This window comes from Mirounga leonina, unplaced genomic scaffold (genome assembly GCF_011800145.1).
Source record: "Mirounga leonina isolate KUSES-001 unplaced genomic scaffold, KU_Mleo_1.0 Mir_109, whole genome shotgun sequence".
Classification (NCBI taxonomy): domain Eukaryota; kingdom Metazoa; phylum Chordata; class Mammalia; order Carnivora; family Phocidae; genus Mirounga; species Mirounga leonina.
The window spans coordinates 1,715,748-1,739,664 of NW_023270244.1; the positions used below are offsets into that span (position 1 = coordinate 1,715,748).

The following is a 23,917-nucleotide window of genomic DNA, read 5'->3' on the forward strand; positions in this document are numbered from 1 at the left end:
GTACACCCTTGAGGGACGAAAGTGTGCAGTCAAGCGTGTTCTGTAAGAGTATGGACACAGGCGGGAAAAGTGCAGACAGAATCAGCCTGACAGTGCGAGCAGGTTGCTCCCGCCCCCGCGGGTGCGCTCAGTGGAAAGGTGTGCCCGGCCTTCTCGCTCTGACCCACACGCTGTACAGCTTCTTCAACTTTCCACCCAAGTACGTGGCAGTTATTCCAAACCACAGGCAAAACAACCAGCTGTAAAATTGAAATGTGCTTGAAGTCCTCTGCTTTACTTTAAAGGTGGATGTGAATCCTGCTTTCTACTCAATAGCCATAAATGTTTTAATATCATAACAATATTTAATATTTACAATGATCTATTTATTTTAATTTAAATATGTTCCATTAATGGTGTTTGATGTTCATTTTTAAATTTAATAATTAAACATTTAATATTAATAATTAAATATAGTAATAGCTCACATTTTTAAGCAATTTGTATATACAGTGTATTAGTCAAGGTCCTGGCAGGAAACAGAAGACATCCCAGAGAGTCAAGTGAAGGAATCTTAAGGTAAATAATTTTAGCACTGTGGGCATGGTTAAAAGCCTGAGACCAGACAGTGGGATGTGATTGCTGCTGCTGGGCCTTACCTAACAAACGGAAGACCTAGTGTTACCAGTACCTAGGAAAACAGAGCCTGCAAAGGAGGGACCCCCTCCCCCCGCCCCAGAGGGAGCTGGAATTGGGAAGAGACCTAGTTTGAGTGTCAGAGACAAAGTGCCAAAATGAGTGTGGAAAGAATACCCCTGCCTCTCTCTCTGCTCTCACACCTCTTGATGGTGCTTACCATTGGCCAAAGACAAGCAGAAGCTAGGCACTGAGAGGCCCACAAGTGGTCAGCCTCCTGGGCACAGAGCAGGACAAAGAAGGGCAGAAATTGAACTGAGTGGGAGACAGTGGCAAATAGAGATGACCAGAACCACTAGGCTCTGTGCTAAGCACTTAAGAATACTATTTCCCCCATTTTACATATGAAAAGACAGAGATACAGAGTTTAAACCCAGGCTATCTGACTCTGGAATCTGTGCTCTTAACTACTACAATATTTCACTAAGCTGTATTTAAAATAATGTTTTAAAATTACTTACCTAGTTTAAAAAAAAAATTAGCTAGTAAAACAAATGCTATGTATTTGTCACAAGACTTAGTGATCATCACCACCCTTATTCAGATAAATTTGCCTTAATCGCATCAGCAATTTTCTTTATGGTTAGTCTCATGCAATTTATGTTGATTCTATGATCTACAGCTTGCAACCCATTTTCTGAAATCTGTTGTCTATAACACAAATCCTCATGCATGAACTACGAAATATACTGTCAATTCTTATTTATTCTTATTTACTCATTCATCAAATAATTCTTAATCATTCATTTTGTGCCAGGCATTATATGAAAACAAGGGGTTCTACAACCTAAGAGGGAATACTGACAGGTAAATAGTTATGAGAATGTGGTAAGTATCTCGGTCAAGATACTCATGCTGCATTAAGGGAACACAGAAAGAGAAACACAGCTTGGGTTGAGAGGGGGGCAGCCCAAGACAGAGGGAAGAGCATTTGCAAAGTCTTAATGGCATGAAAGCCTCTTATGTTAGGGACTACATTGAGAACTACAATGGATAATCACAAAGGATTGGGATAAACGTGTTTGTGGGAAGTAGAAGGTAAACAGGAATAGAGCTTTTGATTGAAAGCAATGGTTCCCATCTCATGGCAGGATTGCTTAAATGGAGAACCCAAGAGGACATGAGTCCACTTAGAGACCTAGTTGGCAGGGACTCATAGTCTCATCAGCAAATGAACGGGCTCTAACTGCTTTCTCTGTCCTTGCAATATTTTGTTCAAGATTCAGAGTCCCAGAGGAAAGGGTATTACTGACCTGGCTTGGGCAAGATAACCATCTCTCAATTAGGGCAACATGAAGCATGTTGAGAGTACCCATTGGAGAAGAGGTAATTCTCCAAAAGCAAATTGGATTGCTGACTAGCTAAAACATAATAAATGTCTTCTCCAATGGGTTAGACCATGTGAGTTCTTGTCTCCTTATGAGGGCTTTACCCAGGAAGCAAAGAGGAAGCATTGAAGGTTCTAAACAGCAGGGTGACACGGTTGGATTTGTGTTTCAAAATGATCAATCTCTGAAACCACATCAGAGGATAGACTGGGAGGGAGACTATTTAGGAGGCTGATTAAACAGCCAAGGAAAAAACTTATGAAAGCGTAAAACCTATGAAATTATGAACAGATAAGGGGACCAATTTGAGAGATTAAGAAGTACCATATGAGGATTGGTAAAAAAAAAAAAAAGTTTATGATCGCCACCAGGTTTCCCCTAAGAGCTTTATAGGGAATTGTTGGAAAGTTAGGGAAGTGTGCCTCACATCACAGGACCCTCTACCATAGTCCAAATTTCGAATATTATATTCATTATTCCAATAAAACACACAAGATTTCTAAAAAACTCCAAATCTAAAATATATCTCCGAGATTCATTTTGCAGTTTGAAATGGTACAAAATTCTTTTGTCAGATTCCAGTTTTCTGATTCTTGGTTTGGGTAACATGGTCATAGATGGGTAAACATATGCAACAGGGACAGAAAGCGAGGAGCCTATTCAGAACCAGTACAGTGAGTAATGGTGCCTGCAGAGAAAATGCTCAAGTTTCACTGGAAATAGGCCTGATTTGAGCAAGAAGAATCAGGGTTGATTATTAAGCTAAAGAGACCTGAGAGGAAGGCCCGATCCTTTGGCAGTAATAAGCACACATCGGTCAAACCCCGGGTGTACGGCTGGCCCAGACCGAGGCATCCAGCAGCCCTATTACCCACAAATCCAGCACCCTGTACTTAGAGAAAAACCATTACATCTCTAAACCTAGAGTGCTATGGCCTACAATACAAATACTTGGACTGATCACACAGACTTTGGCACCCACCAAGGAAAAGCTGAATGAACTCTCAACATTATGCACAATGGTAATTATGGGCATTTCCTTCCATTGAACCAGGTCCTCCAAACATCCTCAGAGGCTTGAAGAGGCTCCTTCAGAGTATTATCACATTCCCAGGATACTTTGTGGCTTGACTATTTCTCTTAGCCACCCATGGTCGTAAGTGCTCCTTTTGAGACTGTTAAATCTAAACCAGAGTCTTAGAACTGGGATGGGCCTTGGAGATTCGCAGGTACAACTTCACACTCAACAATCTACTAATTATTCAGATGAAGAAACAGAAGCTCCAAGGGGTTGGATAATAAGAGGCAGAGGGAATAGAGAATAGGAGCAAGCCAAGATTCCCTATTAGGTTTGTAACCTTGATGAGGTTCCTTATCCTTCCTGTGCCTGTTCCTCATCTGCAAAATGAGGAGAATAATCTCATATGGTAGCTGTGAAGATTCAGTGAATGAAACCAAATAAAATGCTTAGAATAAGCCTAACACATAGTAACTGCTATATGAGTTCTTGTTCTCATGTATAGACCAAAGAAACCCAGCTAGGGTTCTAATCCTACCTCCCCTGAACATAGTTAGAAGAGGGACTTTCTATCCACTGACAAATTTACAATGATTACGAATGGTTGTCATGGATAATATCTTTTAAGGATGCTTCATCAAAACCTGCATCTGAGCTCTTGAAATTCATTTAAAAAGAGTTTCTGTAGTGGTAGTCAGTTATGATAACCAGTCCAAGAAATCAACAAAGTCCAGCAACAAAGTCTGAAAATTAGCCTTTTAACCAAGAAGACTCGAGTCGTTCCTCAGGTGTCAACTTGGGTCCATTCTCTGTCAACTATGGTCTTAATGAACTCAAGGGTTGAATTCTGGCTTAGATGTAATTCTTGGAAAGGTTGTTGGTTCAACTTTTCTTTGGCTGGTCAAGATTATTTTCCAACAGATTCTTTAGCCAATAGTGTTGTAATATAGCACCAGATGAATCAAGGAATGAATATTGCTGTGGGGTGGATAAAGAAACACCTACTGGAACTCTCATCATGCTGACAACAATAATCTGCAGTAAATTTGACTCATTATGTGCAGCCCGAATAGTATATGTTACAGGAAGTATGCAGCTAATGAATACCAAAAGCCAAAAATTCAATCTGAAAAGAGTCTGCTTATGGAAAATGCACTATAAGAATAATTTGTGGGGTGCCTGGGTGGCTCAGTCAGTTAAGCATCTGCCTTCAACTCAGGTAGTGATCCCAGGGTCCTGGGATCGAGCCCCGCTTCGGGGTCCCTGCTCAGTGGGGAGTCGGTTTCTCCCTCTCCCTCTGCCCTTCCTCCCTGCCATGCTCAATGTCTCTCTTGCACACTCTCTCTCTCAAATAAATAAATAAAATCTTTTTAAAAAAAAGAATCATTTGTACTACACAGTATTCCTCCAACTACATAACTACTAAAGTGAACCTTCTGAAGTAGAAAGCAGAGAGGAAAATATCCAGCACCTTGAACATGTCTGGCTTAGAGTAGGTATCCAATGCATAGTAATCAAATAAATCTAAACTCCATCAATGAAAAAGTATCTCATGTTAGCTTGGATGTTTTTTATTGGACCTAACGTACTTGAAGGAAATGTCAGGTATTTTTAAATTTTTTATGTAATTAACTTTTTGAAATGAAATGGGTAATAAAGAACCCAAAATAATAAGTTGTGTTTGTTAGATAGCATAAATTAGAGATTTAAAGAAAATAATTAAACGTTTTAAAACTCAAATCAAATCTAGAGGAAGGGGTAGATGCTTTCATCTTTAGCCTTTATTTCATGATCTCCCTATTTAATATTTGAAATCCTGAGGATCATCAAGGTGACAAAAACATTCTCTAGGGGCACGTGGATGGCTCAGTCGGTTAAGTGTCTGACTCTTGATTTGGGTTCTGGTCATGATCTCAAAGTTATGGGATGGAGCCCTGCATGGATTCCCTCCTTCTCCCTCTGCTCCTCCCCCCCCCCACCCACCGCTCACACTCTCTCCCTCAAATAAAATTTTAAAAAATATGTATATTTTTTAAATGTTCTTTTTCCCCCTGGAAATTAAAAGAAAACCTTTTCAAAAACTATAGATGTGGGGCAGCTGCTTTGTAAAATAGCCTGGCAGTTCCTCAAAGGTTTAAAAGTAAAAAAAAAAAAAAAAAAAGTTTAAAAGTAGAGTTATCATACTACCCAATAATTCCACTAACTGGTAAATATCCAAAATAAATGAAAACATATGCCTTCACAAAAAATGTATACATAAGTGTTCCTATTCATCACTGCCAAAAAGTGGAAACAATCCAAATGTCCATCAACTGATGAGTGGATAACTAAACCCTGATGTATCCATGTAATGGAGTATTATTTGGCCATAAAGAAGCCAAATACAAAATATTATATATTGGATGATTCTATTCATATTAAATGCCCCAAATAGGAGATCTATAGAGACAGAGAGTGGGCCTGGGGCTGCTGGGGGAGGGGTCATCGGGAGCAGATGGGAAAAATTGCTCCTGATGGCTACTAATGGGGTTTCTCTTTAGGGTGGTTAACACATTCTAAAATTAATTGTGCTAATGGTTGCATGACTCAGTAAATATACTAAAAATCACAGAATTGTACACTTATTGATAAATTGTATGGTATATGAATTATAATAATAAAGCTGTTATTTAAAAAACTACAGCAGATACAATTTTTGCTCTGCGTATGGTTTTTAAAAAGCTGTCCTAAAAACACGGCTTTTAAAATTAACGAGTGGGGCGATGAAGTTGCCTCACGTTGCGATGAATTAGGGGCTACATACGGTCAGCCTAGAGTAACCATGGAAAAATCACAATCCCCAGAGAGTGCCCATTGTCTGTAGTATGTGTCAGTACAAAGGACAGAGAACATGAGATATGCTCACATTCTTCCTACAGTTTGCCATGAGAAAGTTTCAGTAACTACCCAGGTTGTGCAACAAATATTAAAGAAGTTATATAGAAGCTGATTTTCATCAGTGCTGAAACACTAACTCCCTATTTGTTCACTAAGCTGTAGTCACACTGGCCTTCCTAATGTTTTGCTGAGCTCGGCCTACCTCAGGGCCTTTGTACCTACTGTTCTCCGTACCTTAAGTCTTTACCCTGAGGTCTCCATTTTGCTGGCTGCTCATCAATCGAGGCTCTACTCCAAGGTTGCTTTCTCAGGAAACATTTCTTAGATCCCCCTAGCTAAAATAGTCTTACCCCACATAAACTCTCTCTCTCGTTGCTTTGTTTTACTTTCTTCACAACATTTAGAACTATCTGAATTTCTCATGAGGGTATCAGTTTGTTGTCTGTCTCCCCTACCAGAAGGCAAGCTCTCTGAGGACAGGGCCCACAATCTTTCCCTCTGCATACAGCACTACCAGACAGGCAATGAGTGCTTGCTAAATATTTATTGAGCAAACGATCTCCACAGTGCAAGTCATAATCAACTTCGTAAACAACACACAAAGGTCAGTCTCTGTACCTTGAGATCACACCAGTCCAGGGACACTGACCATCCAGAAAACAGTCTGTAGCCAGCTCCTGGCTGAAAGGGCAGATGGTTCAGGCTGGAAACCCAGTTGGCCCTCAAGGACTTCCCGTGCTCTCTCACTAATCTTCTCTCACCATCATTCTGAGTCAGAAGGCAGAGTACACTCAAGGGGCCTTTCCTGTAGGTTTATAAATAAGTCTGGGCTCATGGCTGATCCCAGACTAGCCTACATGGCAACTTGCCCTCCTCTCGCTCAGTTAGTAGGACGGCTCCCTGCAAGGTTAGCAAATAACCGTGGTGCAGAGAGCAACCCAGAACAAAAACCTGTTCTACATGCTCACACAAACACCACACATTTAAGATTCTCTCTCAAACCTCGATCCCAGTCTTTACAGAAGCAGTTCAGCCCAGTCCTACCCCAGAGTTAGCAACTGTCCATTTTTTTAAAAGATTTTATTTATTTATTTGACAGAGAGAGACACAGCGAGAGAGGGAACACAAGCAGGGGGAGTGGGAGAGGGAGAAGCAGGCTTCCCGCGGAGCAGGGAGCTCGATGTGGGACTCGATCCCAGGACCCTGGGACCATGACCTGAGCTGAAGGCAGAAACTTAACGACTGAGCCACCTAGGCGTCCCATGTCCATTCTAATTCAGAACGACTGCCTGGTTTATTTTTTTTGTAAGTCATTTCATTCAAGTAAACACTGAAGTAATGCATCAACCATAGAATGCTTGTCACTTGAAAGATGTTATTACTAAGCCCACGCCATTGGCATGTTTACCAAGATGTCACTTGTGAGTTCTTTGGGAACAAATTGCTCAAAATGGTATTTGAGATTTTTTTAATTATTAAAAAATTGACATGAAATGATTTTATGGACACGACTTATATTTCTTTGTATATTGAATGCAACACAATAATCCAAGACTTCTTTTTATAAAGACTGACTTGGTATTTGATAACATGAAACAACAGGGCTCAATGACTGGAGACTATATATGCCATTTTATTACAGACAGAAGTCTTAGAAAAGATAGGTGCCTCTAAGGTGGACAGTCAACACATTGCAAGGTTTCACAACACAATAGGTTATATGCCACAGCCTGCATTTTACTCGTTGCATCTCTCGGCGTAGGATTAGGCTGCTTCAGTTAGTGCAAACTCCTTGCCCTTGGGAGTGAAGAGCCAGTGAGGTAATTAACCTCTCTGGCTTGACATGAGGATAACTGAACAGTCAGGAACAGGGTTCTAAAGGCAGATCATTTGGAGTCAAGGGTCTTGGTTCTCTCACTTTCAGCTGTCAGGATATCCTGCATGAACTTGGGCATTGTACTTAATTCCTTCAGAGCCTGCATCTCTTCATCTGCAAAGTGGAAACATCTCCTAGATCTGTTAGTACAGATTAAATTGCATAATGTATGCAAAACATTTAGCACAGCCCATTCCAGCTTCAGCTGTTGCCATTTATGAATTAGGAGGATTCTAGCAGGCAACTTCTGACCTCTCTTCTGAAAGTCTTCAAGGACTGCAGAACTGGGAAGGATGCAAGGCCACTTGAGTTGATACCGAGATTATGAAATTAACAGCATGTAGACACATGAGCTCAGGCATGGCCAGACAATTCATATGTATTAGTGGCATGCTGAAAAAAACACCATCCAGTTCAGCTGGAGGGTTGACTATAACAGTGCTTGTGGACATTAAGTTCTATGAAACTGCACAGAAAACACGTGTTACCTAGTCCAGGCTGCAGACATGCATCCACACGGATATTATTACCATTTATGAGAACAATCCTTTTCCAGTTCTCCTAAAGGAGGTCACGGGTCCCTTACCTCCCAGAGTTACTCCTGTCTTCTTGATGTTTAGGACAGCTTAGATTTATATAACTGTTTTCTGTTATGCATTTCTATGTGTTTTGGTTCAGTTCGTTTAAAATTCACAATATTTCTATGCAATATGCAAAGGAGGTAATGCTAATGCCATTTTTGGTTTTTATTCATTCTGTTCTATTTTAATGCAGGAGGAGTGTGAGACCCAGAGAGGTTAAGCAACTTGCCCAGAGGTCACGTATCTGTCCACTAGCCAGACAGTAGGAACACTTAGTTCAGTGAGCTTCCTTCCACATAAATGTTTCTCAAACTGTAGCATGCATATGAATCACGGGATCTGATTACAGTGCAGCTTCTGAGTTCAGTAGGCCTGCGGGGGAAGTTAAGGTTCTGCATGTCCAACAGGATCCCAGGACTTGCTGCTCCTGGCAGCCTCCAGAACATCCTCCACAACACCACACCCTCCATAACACGCCAGGCATGTCCTGTCTGCTACTTTACCCAATAGCAATTGTACCCTTTGGGTCATTCATTTTCCCCCACTGGACTGTGAGCTCCACGGCAGCAGGAAAACTATGCTTTCTTCACTACTTTGACCTGGTTGTTCAGCACCATGCCTGGCAAAAAGGAACTAAAGGCATATTTTTGAACAGTGAAAAAAAAGCAATATATTTCTAATTATAAAGCCAAGACTCTGATTACTTATTGCAAAAAGATATTTTTCAATGTTCCTGTGTTGTCGCAAGTCATATTGTATTTAGTTGTAATTGCCAGGTCCCAAAATAACATCACCAAAAGACCCCTCCTGTGTCAAAGGGTTTAGATCTACACCTCGCCCAGAACTATGCCCGGGCCCAGTGGCAAACAGTCACACTCGCAGGCCAAGGGCATGGGTTATGCGAGGTCATTCTAAGGGTGAGGGGGAAGTGTAGGACAGGTAGGTGACTGAGACCCTCTAACACTCAGCGTGAAGGAAGTCAAGTCTCTTGTGCTCCCACCTAAGGATGCTGATAACACCAATCTATCGCGGCTTCAGTTTTTCCATAAGCCAAGAACTGTGCTACACGCTTTGCATGGTCATCTCATTTCATCCTCTCTACAAACCTATGATACAAGCACTTGTTTTTACAGGTAAGGGAGGGGAGACACAGGGCTCTTAAACTGTAAGAGGCAAAGCCCAGATTTGGATGCAGGTAGTCTGGCTTCAGAGTCAATGCTTCTAACCACATTGTCTACTGCCTGGAAGCAGACAGGGGGAAAGAAAAACAATTTCCAGAAGATGGAGTGACTTTACTCTCCTGTCAGTAACTGATAATAGGTCCCAACAAATCCCAAATAGAGGGAAGTGGGGAGAAACCCATTACATCAACAGGACGTGACCCTTGTATCCAAAGGGAAGGGGGTGAATGTATAGTGTAGAAGTAGGATTTTCTGTTACAGCAAATGTTTAAATGGTTTAACTCTGTTTGGCTTATGGTTAAATACACAACACCACTGAAAGGTTAAGTAAGAGTCAGTTAAGTAATAAGTCTCAAAGGTCCCAGATTCCTTTCACACTTCATTAGGCCTCTTATGAAATCTTGCATTAATGATTGGGCCAAATCTGAGAAAATGGTCATCACATGGAAGAAATCAGAATTTTGTGAAGCATGTGTGTCCAACGTAAAAAGCCAGAAAGTCTAAAGGACAGAGTGACCTTTGCTTTTCAGACACTTAAAAAGCCGAAGTTCAACAGTTATATTTTAACACTGTCAGAAAATGAGGAAATGAAGAAAACAAGTAAAGAGAAGGCACTGTCAAGCAGGGTAAATGATCTCTCTTTTTCATAAAAGATTTTTAAATGTGGAATAAGAAAATAAATAGGGGCAATGCAAAAATACAGCCCTAGGACCTTGAATAAAACATTATTGTGAAAAAAAGCTAAGCTCTGCAGATTGGTTCTTAATCACACTCGTCTTATTATTATTTATATTTGGTGGCAACATAATGTGGATTGCCACTGCCCAAGACCTGGTTCTGCCGCTTCCTCGTTTTGGTCTCAAGCTAGCATAATCCTCCCAACATCCCATTTTTCCTTCTGTAAAATGAGGGCAACAAACCTGCCTCTTAGAATTATTGTGAGCCTTACATTAAATGACATAGTGGGAGCATTTAGACCCAAATAGAAAATTGACACACACTGCACCTGTTTTCTCTCCTCTCATGTAAGTTCTATTCTCTATACTCTCTTTACAGTATTTCTATTCCTAACTCTTAAGTTTTTGTTGGTAGAAACATAAAATTGTCCAGGGTTCAAAAAAACATACCTACCTCCACACAGATGAGATAAGTGTACAAGAAAATGAGTATAAACTACTGGCATATCGTATGGAAAGATTATCATATGTTAAGCTGGGTGTGTTAAAAATAGAACCAGATAAAATTTCAGGTAGGTATGCATCCTGAAAAAAAATCACCCATAATTACACTTACAAATTTTAGTCAATCTACCAAATTACAATCGTGTTAAAAAGTCAAGAAGTTTTATGAATCAGTAGTGTAGATTTCTGGAGAAAAAAACACATTAATTTTTATGATGTTTTATAAACCTTAAGATACTAAACAATACATGATATTGTTTTGATTGTAATGTCCTTTTGGCTTCTAGAATAACTGGAGATCAAAATAAAATCACTCAACAAATGAAACTACAAATTTTTATTCAGTGGAATTAATGTGAAATTTACATGTTAAGCAAGGGAACTCAGCTCTTTAGGAAGTTATAATGACATATATAATAGACATAAAGTCAACAAAGATAACAAACAAAATTTTTAGAAGTCTTCCAACAATTTCATCTTCTGGACTTGCGGGAATAGTAGTAGACATTAATATCCAGTTTTTACACATCATATCCAGAATGTTCTTGCTCCCTAGGGGGGAAAAAAAGAGAGAAGTATCCTGAAATAAACATATTTATTATAATCCTGATTCTTTAAATTCAATAGAATATTTGTACTGTAAAGAAACAGTGATGAGGGAACATCTATACACATCTATAAACTAAAATTATTTTCCTCCTAATGAATTAAAATATTTTCCACCCACTCATTTTGACCACATTATGTCATAATCATACATTTTTCTACATGTCAAATATGCCTTTCTTTCTAAAAAGAAACAGCTTGGGACGCCTGGATGGCTGTCGGTTAAGCGTCTGCCTTCGGCTCAGGTCATGATCCCAGGGTCCTGGGATCAAGTCCCGCATCGGGCTCCCTGCTCAGGGGGGAGCCTGCTTCTCCCTCTGCCTGCCGTTCCCCCTGCTTGTGCGCTTGCTCTCCCTCTGTCTCTCTCTCTGACAAATAAATAAATAAAATCTTAAAAATAAATAAATAAATAAATAAAAAGAAAGAAATAATAACCATCCAATAAAATGATGGTTATTACAACTATGAAATAATAAAAACACAGCTCAAGGAACTATCACACTGACCATCCTCTTGTCATATTATCAGTAATTAGTTTTTTATGAAATCTCATCTACAAAGTCATCATCTCTATTGGCATCCGTGAAATTGTCCTTCTTCCCACCTGTATGGGCAGCATCACGAGGAAATGAGAATTTGAAAACATGGAAAAAGGCAGGTGATAAAATGTTTTTTTAATTAAACAACAAAAGGTCTTTTTCATTGTCTTGATCTTTCCTCAAGGTTCTCTCTCATTATTTTGGTCACTGAATAAGATATTCAAACATTTAATTTCCTCCACGTTTCTGTGTTAATCAAACAGTTTTTACAAATAACAGGAATTTCATAAAGTATTATGGAATTTTAAAAGGTACTAATGTGAGCTCTGTGTAGCAACACTGTTGGAACATTCTACCGAATGCCTGTCAGGTAGGGAGTTTAGAACCATTCTGAACTCCTTTTTCAGGAATGCAAGGTCAAATAAATCCAACAATTTTCAAAGACTTGCCTCAAAGTTCCTTTTATACACTCAAAAAGGAGCGTCAATACATTTTAAAAGTGGCAGTGTTAGGGTAGAAGAATATTTTTTGCTATTTTCACTCAAAAACCAAAAAGGCAGGTTGAATTGTGAGAGAGAGGGGAAGAGATGAGGTTTGGACGGTGTTGTCTTCTCCCAATTTAGCAATCCTGGTTAAGTTCTGTAATAACTAGCCCCATTCCTGGAGGAGGGAATGGCAGGCCCCAAATTACACAGCACTCACTGGCAAAGTAAACACCTAGAATTTCCCTGACATTCAACGATTCCTTTTGCCTATGTTTCAGAAACAAGGAATGAGAATAATACATGGGTTTGCTAAGTATTTCCTTCACTCCTATGGCTGTGGCCTCCAGCTCGTGTTTCTTTAATCTGTGCTCTGAGGGGCACCTTTACTTTCCTCCAACAACAGCAAGAGACCAAAATAGGAAGTGTGGGAAAGGCCAGAGAGCTGGTAGGGACTGATGAGTGAGTAGAAACCCGTTTCCCACCTGACTTAATCCCAGTTAGTGGTAGCTAACCCTGCTCCTTAGTGTTCACTCCCTAAGCTCTTGCTAGAACAAAACGCATTCAGCACAGGTGGTCTCTTAGCAACCTTGGTCCCTGTGTCAAAGCACATTAAAAAGGTTTTATTGCATAGTGAGATAGTATACAAAGTGGAGGAGCAGAGAGGCTGCTAAAATTACTTTCAAAGAAGTCAGGAAGATGTCAAAGAGCGGACTTCTGAAAATATGACACTTTAATTTTAATTTATCACAGATTTGTGCAGCTAAACACTGAAATTTTAACAGATAGGTTAAGCTGAATTCTAGGGTTTTCCTGGTAGGGCAAACATTCATCATGTCTTTTAAACAATACTTCTCAGGGGGTGGGGGAATGGGAGAAATGTTGTTGAAAGATACATACAACTAGTAAGAAAGTTCTAAAGACCTAATACCCAGTACAGTGATTATAGACAAAAAAACTATACTATAAACATTAAACTTGCTAAGAGACTAGGTTTTAATTGTTTTCAACACGAGAAGAAATGATAATTATGTGATGTGACAGAGGTATTAGCTAATACTACTATGGCAATCATACTGCAATATAAAAGTATCAAATCAGTATGTCCTACACCTTAAACTTATGCAGTGTTATAGGTCAAACACAACTGAATCAAAAAATCCCCTAAAAATTATTTTAAATATATTTGCTTAATATCTTCTATGACAGCATACAAAACTTCACCGTCTACGAAAGACCATAGTTCATGTGATTGTATGTCTGCTATAAATTCTTTTTTTTAATAAAGATTTTATTTATTTATTTGACACAGAGAGAGAGGAAACACAAGCAAGGGGAGTGGGAGAGGGTGAAGCAAGCTTCCCACCGAGCAGGGAGCCCGATGCAGGGCTCGATCCCAGGACCCTGGGACCATGACCTGAGCCGAAGGCAGACGCTTAATGACTGAGACACCCAGGCGCCCCATGTCTGCTATAAATTCTTAAGGTTTAAAATTTTGTATCACTTTTATGAACAAATTAGAAAGTGAAGGAGTAAATTTATTACAAAAGACCAGGCTATAAAATTTAGGAATAAATGGAAGATTATTTATCCAATAAAATGATGGTTATTACAACTATGAAATAATAAAAACACTACTTAGAAAATTATGTTTAAATATTTACATATGATTAAAACCCTTACCTTACGACCACCCATTACACTCCTAGGTATATACTGGGTGCATGGATATCCGCACCAGGACACACATTGTTCATAATATTCTCCACTTAGAAACAACCCGAGTGCTGCATGGAGCACTGGGTGTTATGCACAAACAATAAATCATGGAACACTACATCAAAAACTAATGATGTAATGTATGGTGATTAACATAATAAAAAAATTCTCAAAAAAAAAAAGTCATAAAAAGCAAGAAAAAAAAAAAAAGAAACAACCCGAATGCCCATTAGCAGATAAATAGATAAATTCATATAATGGAATACGACACAATACTGAAAATTAAGCTACAGCTACAAACAAAAGCAGGGGTAAATTTTACAATCATAATATTGAAGTTTTAAAAAAAGCAAGGCACCAAAAGGGCGCATGGGTGGCGCATTTGGTTAAAGCAACCAACTCTTGGTTTTGGCTCAGGTCATGATCTCAGGGTTGTGAGATTATGCCCCCTCGGGCTCTGCACTCAGTATGGAGTCTGCTTGAGATTCTCTCCCTCTCCCTCTGCCCCTCCCCCTGCACCCTATCTCTAAAATAAATAAATCCTCTTTTAAAAGTGTGCAGTTTAGGGGTGCATATGTATGGCAACAGTGTAGGAGGTAAATTTATCAAGAAAAGCAAGGGATTGGCTACCATACATCAGGATGGGGTGACTTCAGTGAGGGTAAGGGAGGGGATAGGCGGGATGAGGAGCTGCCAGCACTGTTTAATTTCTTGTCCTGGGTGGTGGTTACATTGGCAATCACTTTATAACCACTTGTTAGACTGTACATATAAGCTTTATGTGCTTTTCTGCATGTATGTGAAACTTCACAACTGAAATATGAGAAAAAAAAACCAGAAATATCTACAAACGATCACAGAGGCCAAGTTTGGAAGGAAGGACTATATGTGATTTTTTTTATCCTTGCTGTTTCCATTTCTTGATTTTCATTTAAAAAGACATTGCTTGCTTATATAACTTTAGAAAATAAAGAAACTAGTTTCAAAATTGCCAGTCCTCTTCCTTCTCCATATATACAAAATTGACGTATACTGATTTTATTTTGCCAGACCAATCATTTAAACAAGTGTGAACTTGGGAAAATTAGATTTATCCATGAAACATTACAAATTACATATTTTCAATTAAAATGTTTCACTGATAAACTTAACTTTTCTTGAGTTCATTTTAAGTCTCTTTTGCTAAAGAACATGTTCTTGTCTCGTTCAAAATGCTCATGATCAACAGGAATATGGGTGGTTCCTGTTTGGTTCTTCAACTTGATGATAGATCTGCTTTTAGATCTAAATCATTGGAAGGACACAGACTTGTATCATCACAAGCTTATTAACGTGCTCAGATTTTACTGTGGATTAAAATTATGAGTGTCACTGCACTTTGATTTATGGTTTGTTTAATTCTTACTTAGCTGGACACTTTGTAATCAGGTGTTTTTTTCTTTGGGATTGGAGGGACATTCTTTTTTGGGGGAAAAGCTATTTAGAAGCAGCAGTTTTCAGGGGAAGAAATGATTCCTAGTGTTTTTTATTGGATACAACATGCACCAAAAATACAAATTTCAAACAAATTAGGACACTTTTAAGAGTATGATAGAACATACTGAGCGTGACTATTTCAAGACCATGGTCTTATCTTGAATGTAGTATTTAAAAATCATAACTAAAATAACCTCCAATTTCTGATATAAGACATCCCAGATTATTTTGGGCCTAATAATAGTTCATGTCGAAATTTCAGATGACTGCAAATAATTTATTGTCTCATTTGCAATGCTTCTACCTACCTTTCTTTTCCCTATTTCCAGAAGGCACTGGGAATCAATTTATTATTTTATAGAATGTTGTACTGAAAATACTCTCTTATCTAGTTTTTAAGATTTATATTTATTTTGTCTTTTGACTCCAGGAAGAGTCCAAATAATCTAATTCAAAGTGACCCGTTCATTGTTTATCGAGTGGTTGAATAGTGGTATCCCACAAAGGAAGCTGGACAAATGGAGAGTAGCAATAAACTTTGGTCTCTGGGAGTTGAATTTCACTGTATTCCCTGTTCTTCCTCTTGCCATCAGCTTGTAGGCTCTTGCCTTTAAAACCTTTACAATCTTGTTTTTATATAAAATGGGGCTTCTCAAATCAACTCTGACTTCTGCAACCATAAGAAGAGTGGATTTGCTAAATGGCTTGCCCCTCCCCGCTGTGAGACCTCACCATTTTTTCAATTTCTCTCAACCTCTATTATTTCCCCTCATTAGGCATGGATTCTTGTCAAGACAAAGAACAGAACATACTTTGGAAAGCCTCCTTTTCAGTCAAAAGAAAAACACTTTTCAGTGGATTCAAGTTTGTAGTCTTAAACTCTTGAGTCATACTTCAAAAATATTTCCTTTTTTGACAAGAATTTGTTCCTCCTACTCTTGTTTCCATCAGTATCTAATGGTCAAGATAATATTGAACAAAGTTCCCTAGAAACACATGTTGGAAAATGACACATAATTGAAATCTGTCCCTTTTTACCTAATAGGTCATTCAAGTAAAGTACAATGATTACCATTTATTGAGGGGCTAGCATGTGCCAGGCTGTGGTTATGTGCTTTTAGAACATGGGGCAATTACCCAAGGCCACTCTGTGTTCTGTGCTGGATCCTAGATTCTACTAACCCAGGACTCCAGGTGGCACCATCTTTCAACTACATAGATTTATTAATATTTTCAAACAAAAAGTTGCTTTTGAAAAGATCTGTATTACCATGGAAATTGACCATACTGAAATGGAAATATCCACATGTAATTATTAACCACCATTCTTCCTCTTTGGTCCTGGCTCCTTTGTGTGTCTGTGAAAGACTGGTTGAATAATGTGAAGGACAGTCTTGCAATGACTCTTCTGGGAGAGATAACCCCGAATTTGCTGAGATATCTATACAACAGCCAGCTGTTCATTTACTCACATCAAAATAATCTGCTCTTTGTAAATGGAACATTCACAGACCACCAATGTGAGCTTACTCTAGCAACCAGGTTTGCTGAAAGTACAGGTTTTTTAAATCTATTTATTAGCTTTTTTATTTGCAATTTTATTCTTGTTTATTATTACTTTGTTATCTACCCACTGATCAGCATTTGACTGACAAGTTTTTCCCTTTGACCTCCTTAACATTAGCTGAAGAAATAACAAGAATGTTTTCAGGACATGGTGGTTGAACGATGGGTCTGGAATCAGACTGATGGGGTCTCACTCAGATCTGCTACTTACCATGAGACCTTGGACAAGTTACATGAACTCTCTGTGCCTTAGTTAGCACTTCTATAAAATGGGGATGAAAATAATAGTACCTATTTATTAGGGCAGTATGAGAATTAAACGAGATGATATTGTGCTTAGCAAGTACACATAATAAGCAATGGTAAATATTATTATAATTATAATCTAGCATATTACTTCCTAGATAGTATCCTTGAATGAGTCATTCTTCTCGGCTCTCTTTAAACACCTAAGCACACAAAATTGTCACACACCTTTGAAACCCAGTGTTACCTCTTCTGTGATCTAGCCTGACTTCCTCAGGCAGAATTTAAGCCAGCTTGTCTGTACCATATTTCAACTCACTACACTGTTTTATGGTTGTTTACATATACCACCCCATAGACTGCAGATGTCTTACTAGAAAGTAAGGATGGCTTTACCCACCCTGGATCCCAATGCCTCACAGTATCTGACATCAATCCATTTTCAACAAATATTGCTTTTATAACTGCATGTAAAGTGGAAGCTTTTTCAGAAGACCGGAAGGTCATTTTGTTTAAATGACAATTACAACAGGAAAAACACATATATTAAGTCTACCTTTTTTAGCAAATATTTAAAAAGTAAAATCCCAAAGTTGGGTGCTTTCTATATGGAAAATGTCTCTTTTAAAGTTTATGTTCAATAAAATTATCTTTTAGAAACTTCAGAAATCATATGGGAGTTATGTCTTGTTGTTTTTGCTTCTGTATTTGTTTTTTGCTTGTAATTAGGGAACCAAGACAAGTTGCTGGTAGGCAACAAAAATTTGGCACCAGCAATATGGGATTTTAGGATAGGAACGTCCTGTTAGGATGCCTACAGTTTCTACGGCATAATGAAGACTTGTCCCCTGAGGACTCTAGAAATGGACGCTGGTGTGGCAGGCCAGGAGACTCTTCAAATTTGAGTCATTCAAAAGTTAACTAAAAACTCAGGCCTATTCAAAAGTAAATGGATTTTGTGCGTTATGTAAGTTTCTAAAATTTGAGTTCAAATTGCACTTTTTGAACTAGTTAAGGCCCCATTAGATTCTGCCCAAAGCTGAATTATGTGAGAAAGTAAATTTAACACAGATCTGAGAAATTAATTCATCAGTGATACGAGTCTTGTATGAGAGAAAGCTTGTTGAATGAGAATCATAATAATGGCATGTGGCTTTACACTTAAATGATTGCCGGCATGATCGTTGTACCTTGTTTCCTGCTTGAGATAGGATTTCAAAGAGATTTTTCTCTTTCCAGCTAAGGAAAAACAACAGTAGTGAAAGGTCTGAAATACGACAGAAACGTTGGCACTGGAAAAGATATTTGCGATTTGGAAACTTCCCAGTGGACCAACGAGGCCCAGAGAAGGTCAGGAAGTATAGCGATTTGTCTGGGGCTCCACAGCTACACTTCTTCACAACCACCCATCACGATGGCCTCAGCCATTTTTTGACATTTGAGATAAATTGGATTCTGCATTTCACTCGCTTATTGGGAGACATTCTACCTTCATCACCTCCAACTTCTCTGATTCGGGCCAAGGTCAGACCAAAGAGTCCAAAATAAAGGAAGTCACAAGCGAAAACTGAAACACTTGGCAGGTCAGAGCTTGACAAAGTGGACTTCAACTGAGGACAAAAACATGTGCTTGGTCACAGATGGTCAGTCAGCAAAGTGGAACAAGGAGCGAGCATAGGTTTTAGAGCCAGACCGAGCTGGTTTTAGATCCTGGTTCCAGCTGGTGTGGCCCTGTAGCCTCAGACCTGGCACTTAACCTCACCTGCTACCCAGAGATAATATTGGTCTTGCAGGGAATTGAAAGGATTTTATTCGCAACTATCACTAGGAAGGGCCTACAAATGCTTTGATTTTAATCACATAAAACCTGATACCATGAGTAATTAGCACTCCTATTTCCTTAGTGGGAGAAACTGAAGAGCAGAGATGTTAAATAAACTAGTTCAGGTCACACGCCAGGGATAACCGGGGATTTGAATGAAGGTCTGTCTGGCTCCACAGCCTTCGCCACTGGGGTATCTCAGGATCGGTAAAAAGGGAAGCCAAGAGCCCAGCATGCTGCCTGGTGCTTGAGCAAACAGTGGTTGTTACAGTGAAGCAGCGAATCAGAAACATGGCCACTTCCCCGCCACCCAATGCGGGGGAAAGAGAAGAGTAGTGACTCGGATGGATGAGAGCAAACAAGTGGATCTAAAGGTGGCAAGGGGAAGTGGAGGCAGGCGTGCAGGCGTGTGGGCTGGATTACCTGGCAGCACTCACGGGGGTCCCCCCCAAACCCCCCCGGGGGCTGGGGGGCTCCCCGACCTGCGTGGATCTCCTCTACTTCTCTTCAACTGTCCCTCTCATGCTTTCTTTCTGGGTCAATGCCTGTGTGGGTGGGGCCTTCCCAGGCCATCTTGACCATGCCTCGAATGTTGTAAGTAAATATCTTGCCCTAAAATGAACCATTTTTCTACACATGAACAAACATCTCCTCTTAATCACCCACTGCCAAGACTTCTGAAGGTTGAGATTTCCCACGGGCACATTCCTGCCCCAAATAGGAGATTGTGCATTGCCCCCAAGAAGACATAAATTGCCCAGTTACAGGCACTTAACATTAAGAAATCTTCTGGAACCAAAATAATCAAAATGTTATCAACCTGTCAGGTTCCCCAACTCTCTCCATGAATCACAGCTGTTGTGCCCTCTTACAGGGCCAGATGAACTGCCCAGAGCCTGGCTGGGGACCAGCTCTGCAAGGTTTCGGGAGGAAGCCCCAGCACAGGTTTGTCCTGCCTTGGTGTAAGGAAGCAGGAGTGAGACTGAGGGTGTGTGTTTGTGAGGTCTGTGTTTTTTATCTGCAGAATTCATACAGCCAAGCAAGGGCCACTCCAGGCTGGGGGCTGGTGAGTGGAAGAGAGTGGAGACTGTCTGGGCCTGTTGGAGTTCTAAACAGCACCTGGCAAAACTTTTCAAACGACTTTCTGCAACACACAACCTGCATAAACTCCCTGGTGGCAATTTTGGATTCATTAAGGTACAGATTTTATTTCTGAAACCAGTTAAGTGTTTTATGGAGTCAAGTTTAGCTGAGAAGGTAGATGGCTAGGGGGAGAACAGAATCTTAAGTTAAATGGAAGTCTGCGACCTTTTTAAAGACAGAATTGTATTTCCAGCATTTAACACAGGCCTTAGAAGAAAATAGGTGCTCAATAAAAAGTAATTGGGGGCGCCTGGGTGGCTCAGTTGGTTAAGTGTCTGTATTCGGCTCAGGTCATGATTTCAGGGTCCTGGGATCAGGCCCCATGTCAGGCTCCCCACTCAGTGGGAAGTCTGCTTCTCCCTCTCCCTCTGCCCCTCCCCCTGATCATGCACATATGCCTGCTCTCTCTCTCAAATAAATAAATAAAATCTTGAAAAAAAACAAAAAACAAAAAGTAACTGGGGATGTACGGGTAGAGGGCTGAGGATGAGATGCAGCTTTTACGGTGCTGTTCTTCTATGCCTCGCTAGCTCATTACTTAGAAGGTGAACCTTGGGAAGAATGCTGAAAATCCCTGAATCATTTTCTAAAAATTTACAGCCTTCCAAAGGGAAGTCTAACCAGCAATGCTCGTTTTGGGGGGATCATTTTTGGGTGTGAAGGCCCTGTGGAATCTGGGCCCTATCTGTCTTCTGTCTGTGCATCTCATGTACCATGGAGCAGCCCGTTCTGACTTGTGCCCGAGTTACTCACAAAATGACTTCTTTCTCCTACTATATTCAGAGCTTACTGATGCCTTGCTAACCTAGCACGATGTTTTGCACGCAGTAGGAATTAAATAAATGTCTGCATAATCAAAGCTTGTGGAGGAAAGCAAAAATCTCATCTCCTGAGTTACAGGGGGACACTTTGGGAAGCAGGTACTCTTTGAGACAACCCTCCTGTCTGTCTCCTCCAGGCACAGAATTAATCTAGCAATGAGGAGGAACCAGTCCCTTCTAACCATAGAAACACATAACCAAAAGACAAATTTTAGAACACTGGTAAAGCAGGCAAGTTTATGAAAATACTAGCTTACACTTTGAAATTTTCTGGGAGGTTTGTCATCTTCTTTGATCTTAGCTGTAGCCTAATGTCCTGAACTGCTAACCATATGCCCCAGCGTCGACCTCCACACAGCCTGCCCATCCTAAAGATGAAACCAATTATTGTCTCTACCATTTAGTTTTTTAATTCTTTCTTTTTTTTTCTTCCAAGATTTAATTTAATTTAAATTCAAGCTAGTTAACATATAGTGTAGTTCTGGTTTCAGGAGAATTTAGTGATTTATCACTTACATAAGAGTGAGTGATACCCAGTACTCATCACAACACCTGCCCTCCTTAATGCCCGTCACCCATTTAGCCCAGCCCCCGCCCACCTCCGTCCATTGTCTCTACCATTTAGATTAATGTTTTCTGTTAAAGACCACATTGGGGGCTCTAGATTTGAGTGTGAAACAAACAAGAGATAACTAAGAAGATTCAGGAGAAATTCAAATGAGGGATTTCATAAATAATGTTAGTATACTTGGCCACTTATATACATTATGAGTAAACCCCATTCCCCTATAAAAGAGGTCATTATGACTCTCATTTTACAAATGAGGAAACTGAGGCCCAGAGAGGTTGAGTGCTTGCTTAAACTCACACAACTGGTTAGTGCTCCAGGCCAGGGCTCCATACCAGGCCAGCATCTGCCTCCTTCCAGTTCGCTGTAATGCCTCCCTTAAATGTGTTATTTAGAAGCCTGATGCACATGTTCAAGAGCATGGAATATAGGTAACAAAAGCAGGAAGCTGCGTTAGTCCCCGGTCCTGAAGAATGACTGGATTGTCTGGTTTCAGCTGAGCTCACAAGGACCGAGCAAGTCCTCCTTTTCCAGACAGAAAACACAGTGACCTACTTTTCAGGACTCTCAGAAGCAACCATTATGAAGGAGGCTGCTAAGAAAAGCCTTCGGCAAAGAGAAAACAAGAAAGCGATGAACCACTGGAACAAGGCAGGTGCCCTGTCTGAATGGAAGCTCCAGCAGGGGAGACCGACAAGACCCCCATCTCCGGTGCAGCCCTCCGTGCATGTACTTGCCCTGGGTGAGAGTTCTCTCCACAATCACTGGAGCGGCGGGAATACCAAGCATGCCACCAGGTGTGGTCAAGTAATTTAGGAATTATTAATCCCTTGCTTCTTCTCCTGCCTTTACTTAGCCAGAAGGAAATGAGAGATTGTAAACACTGTAAATTCTAATTCGTTCATCTGTCGTGCAAGCGCCTCATACAGATTGGAGGGAGGTTGAAGCAGAGTGAGGGAAATTGGCTTTAGGAATCTAAGTTTTGGCTTACTATATTCTCCCCCTACCAGAGGCAAACAGGAGTTATGCTAAACTTTCCTCCCACATCGACACTGTAAAATGCCATATAGTTTAAAGAGCCAAACTTACTGTTGAGGGACTCGATAATTGAAGTCCAAAGTCAAGGAGATGATCTCTCTTCTCTTTTGTGAAAAACACCATATGCTCTTGGGTGGATCAGGAGACTCGCTGGGCTGTTATTAATAACTGGCTTACAGCCTTATGAAGAAACATGAGCCAGACTGTCATGGGAGGATGCAAGTGGAAAGGAAGGAACTGACAGGCACAGGTGGGATAAATTATAACAAAAATATACTTAGGCCCATATAGGAACTCAAACAACCCGTGAGAAGGGGACCAGCTCCCCCTCCCCAGCAATCAATAGAACCTTATGTCAAATGTTCTAAGAATTAAACAATAACTAATAAGAATACTGTTTTACTCTCTGGGAGAACACCATGACTCATTTAGTGTTATATTATCCTTTGTTCTTCTGAGTGATTCTTTTCCATGGATATCTGAATACAAATTTATACATTTTGCCTGGTTTACTTTGACTTCCCCCTGTTTTTAAAATATATAAACAAATGGATCTTCAAATGCACATTATCATTTTGAGATTTATTTACCTGTGAGCATATCACTGTCTCTCCCTTAAGGAACCCAAAACAATTCCTGGCAAAGTGTATGTATGTGTATGTGTTGGGGGAGGTCTCGGAATAGTATCACACAAGGAAACTGTAGCATTGAAGTCTGAAGAATAGAAGCGGCATCACAACTTGGTTACTTGTTGCAGTGGTTCTCCTTTTGAAAAACTGTATTTCAAAAAAAGTCCAAAAAAGATATATGCCTCCCCTGCCCTCAACAACTGATGTTAAATTGTTTGGATCATTAACAGCATGCTTTCAGACCTAAATTATATTAAACTCCTTGGCTCTGCCTGTCTGTCTGAGGTGTTAAAAGGAAACCAACCAATCGTTAGACAATGTTATTGAAATACCGAAGAATACAAACTGAAGGGGAAAAAATCTTGCCAAATCGCCTCATTCTTAAGGTTCTAGCTACCTGTCACCTTGGCTCAGGCCTGGTAACTGTCCTTTTTCCAACTAAACCCTTTTCAACCAAATCCTGGGGGTGGGGGGAAATCAAAACACCTCACTACAAATAGTGAGGTGCTATTTTGCTGAGGCAACTGTTAAAAAGAGAAAGTAAT

General features: G+C 40.0%; 1 protein-coding gene across 1 annotated transcript; it reads right to left on the reverse strand.

The window, feature by feature from the left end:
* Window positions 1-11,039: 11,039 nt before the first annotated feature.
* Window positions 11,040-22,982, reverse strand: LOC118019771 (myoregulin-like). Its single transcript, XM_035019250.1, has 2 exons — window positions 22,795-22,982; window positions 11,040-11,269 (listed from the first exon to the last, which is right to left on the reverse strand). Exon 2 carries the CDS (start codon window positions 11,247-11,249, stop codon window positions 11,109-11,111), a length of 141 nt encoding a protein of 46 aa, XP_034875141.1. The 5' UTR covers window positions 11,250-11,269; window positions 22,795-22,982; the 3' UTR covers window positions 11,040-11,108.
* Between the last annotated feature and the right edge of the window lie 935 nt (window positions 22,983-23,917).

Coding starts and splice junctions, on each gene's coding strand:
- LOC118019771 (XM_035019250.1), bottom strand. CDS start 11,249: ATGATGTGTAAAAACTGGATATTAATGTCTACTACTATTCCCGCAAGT.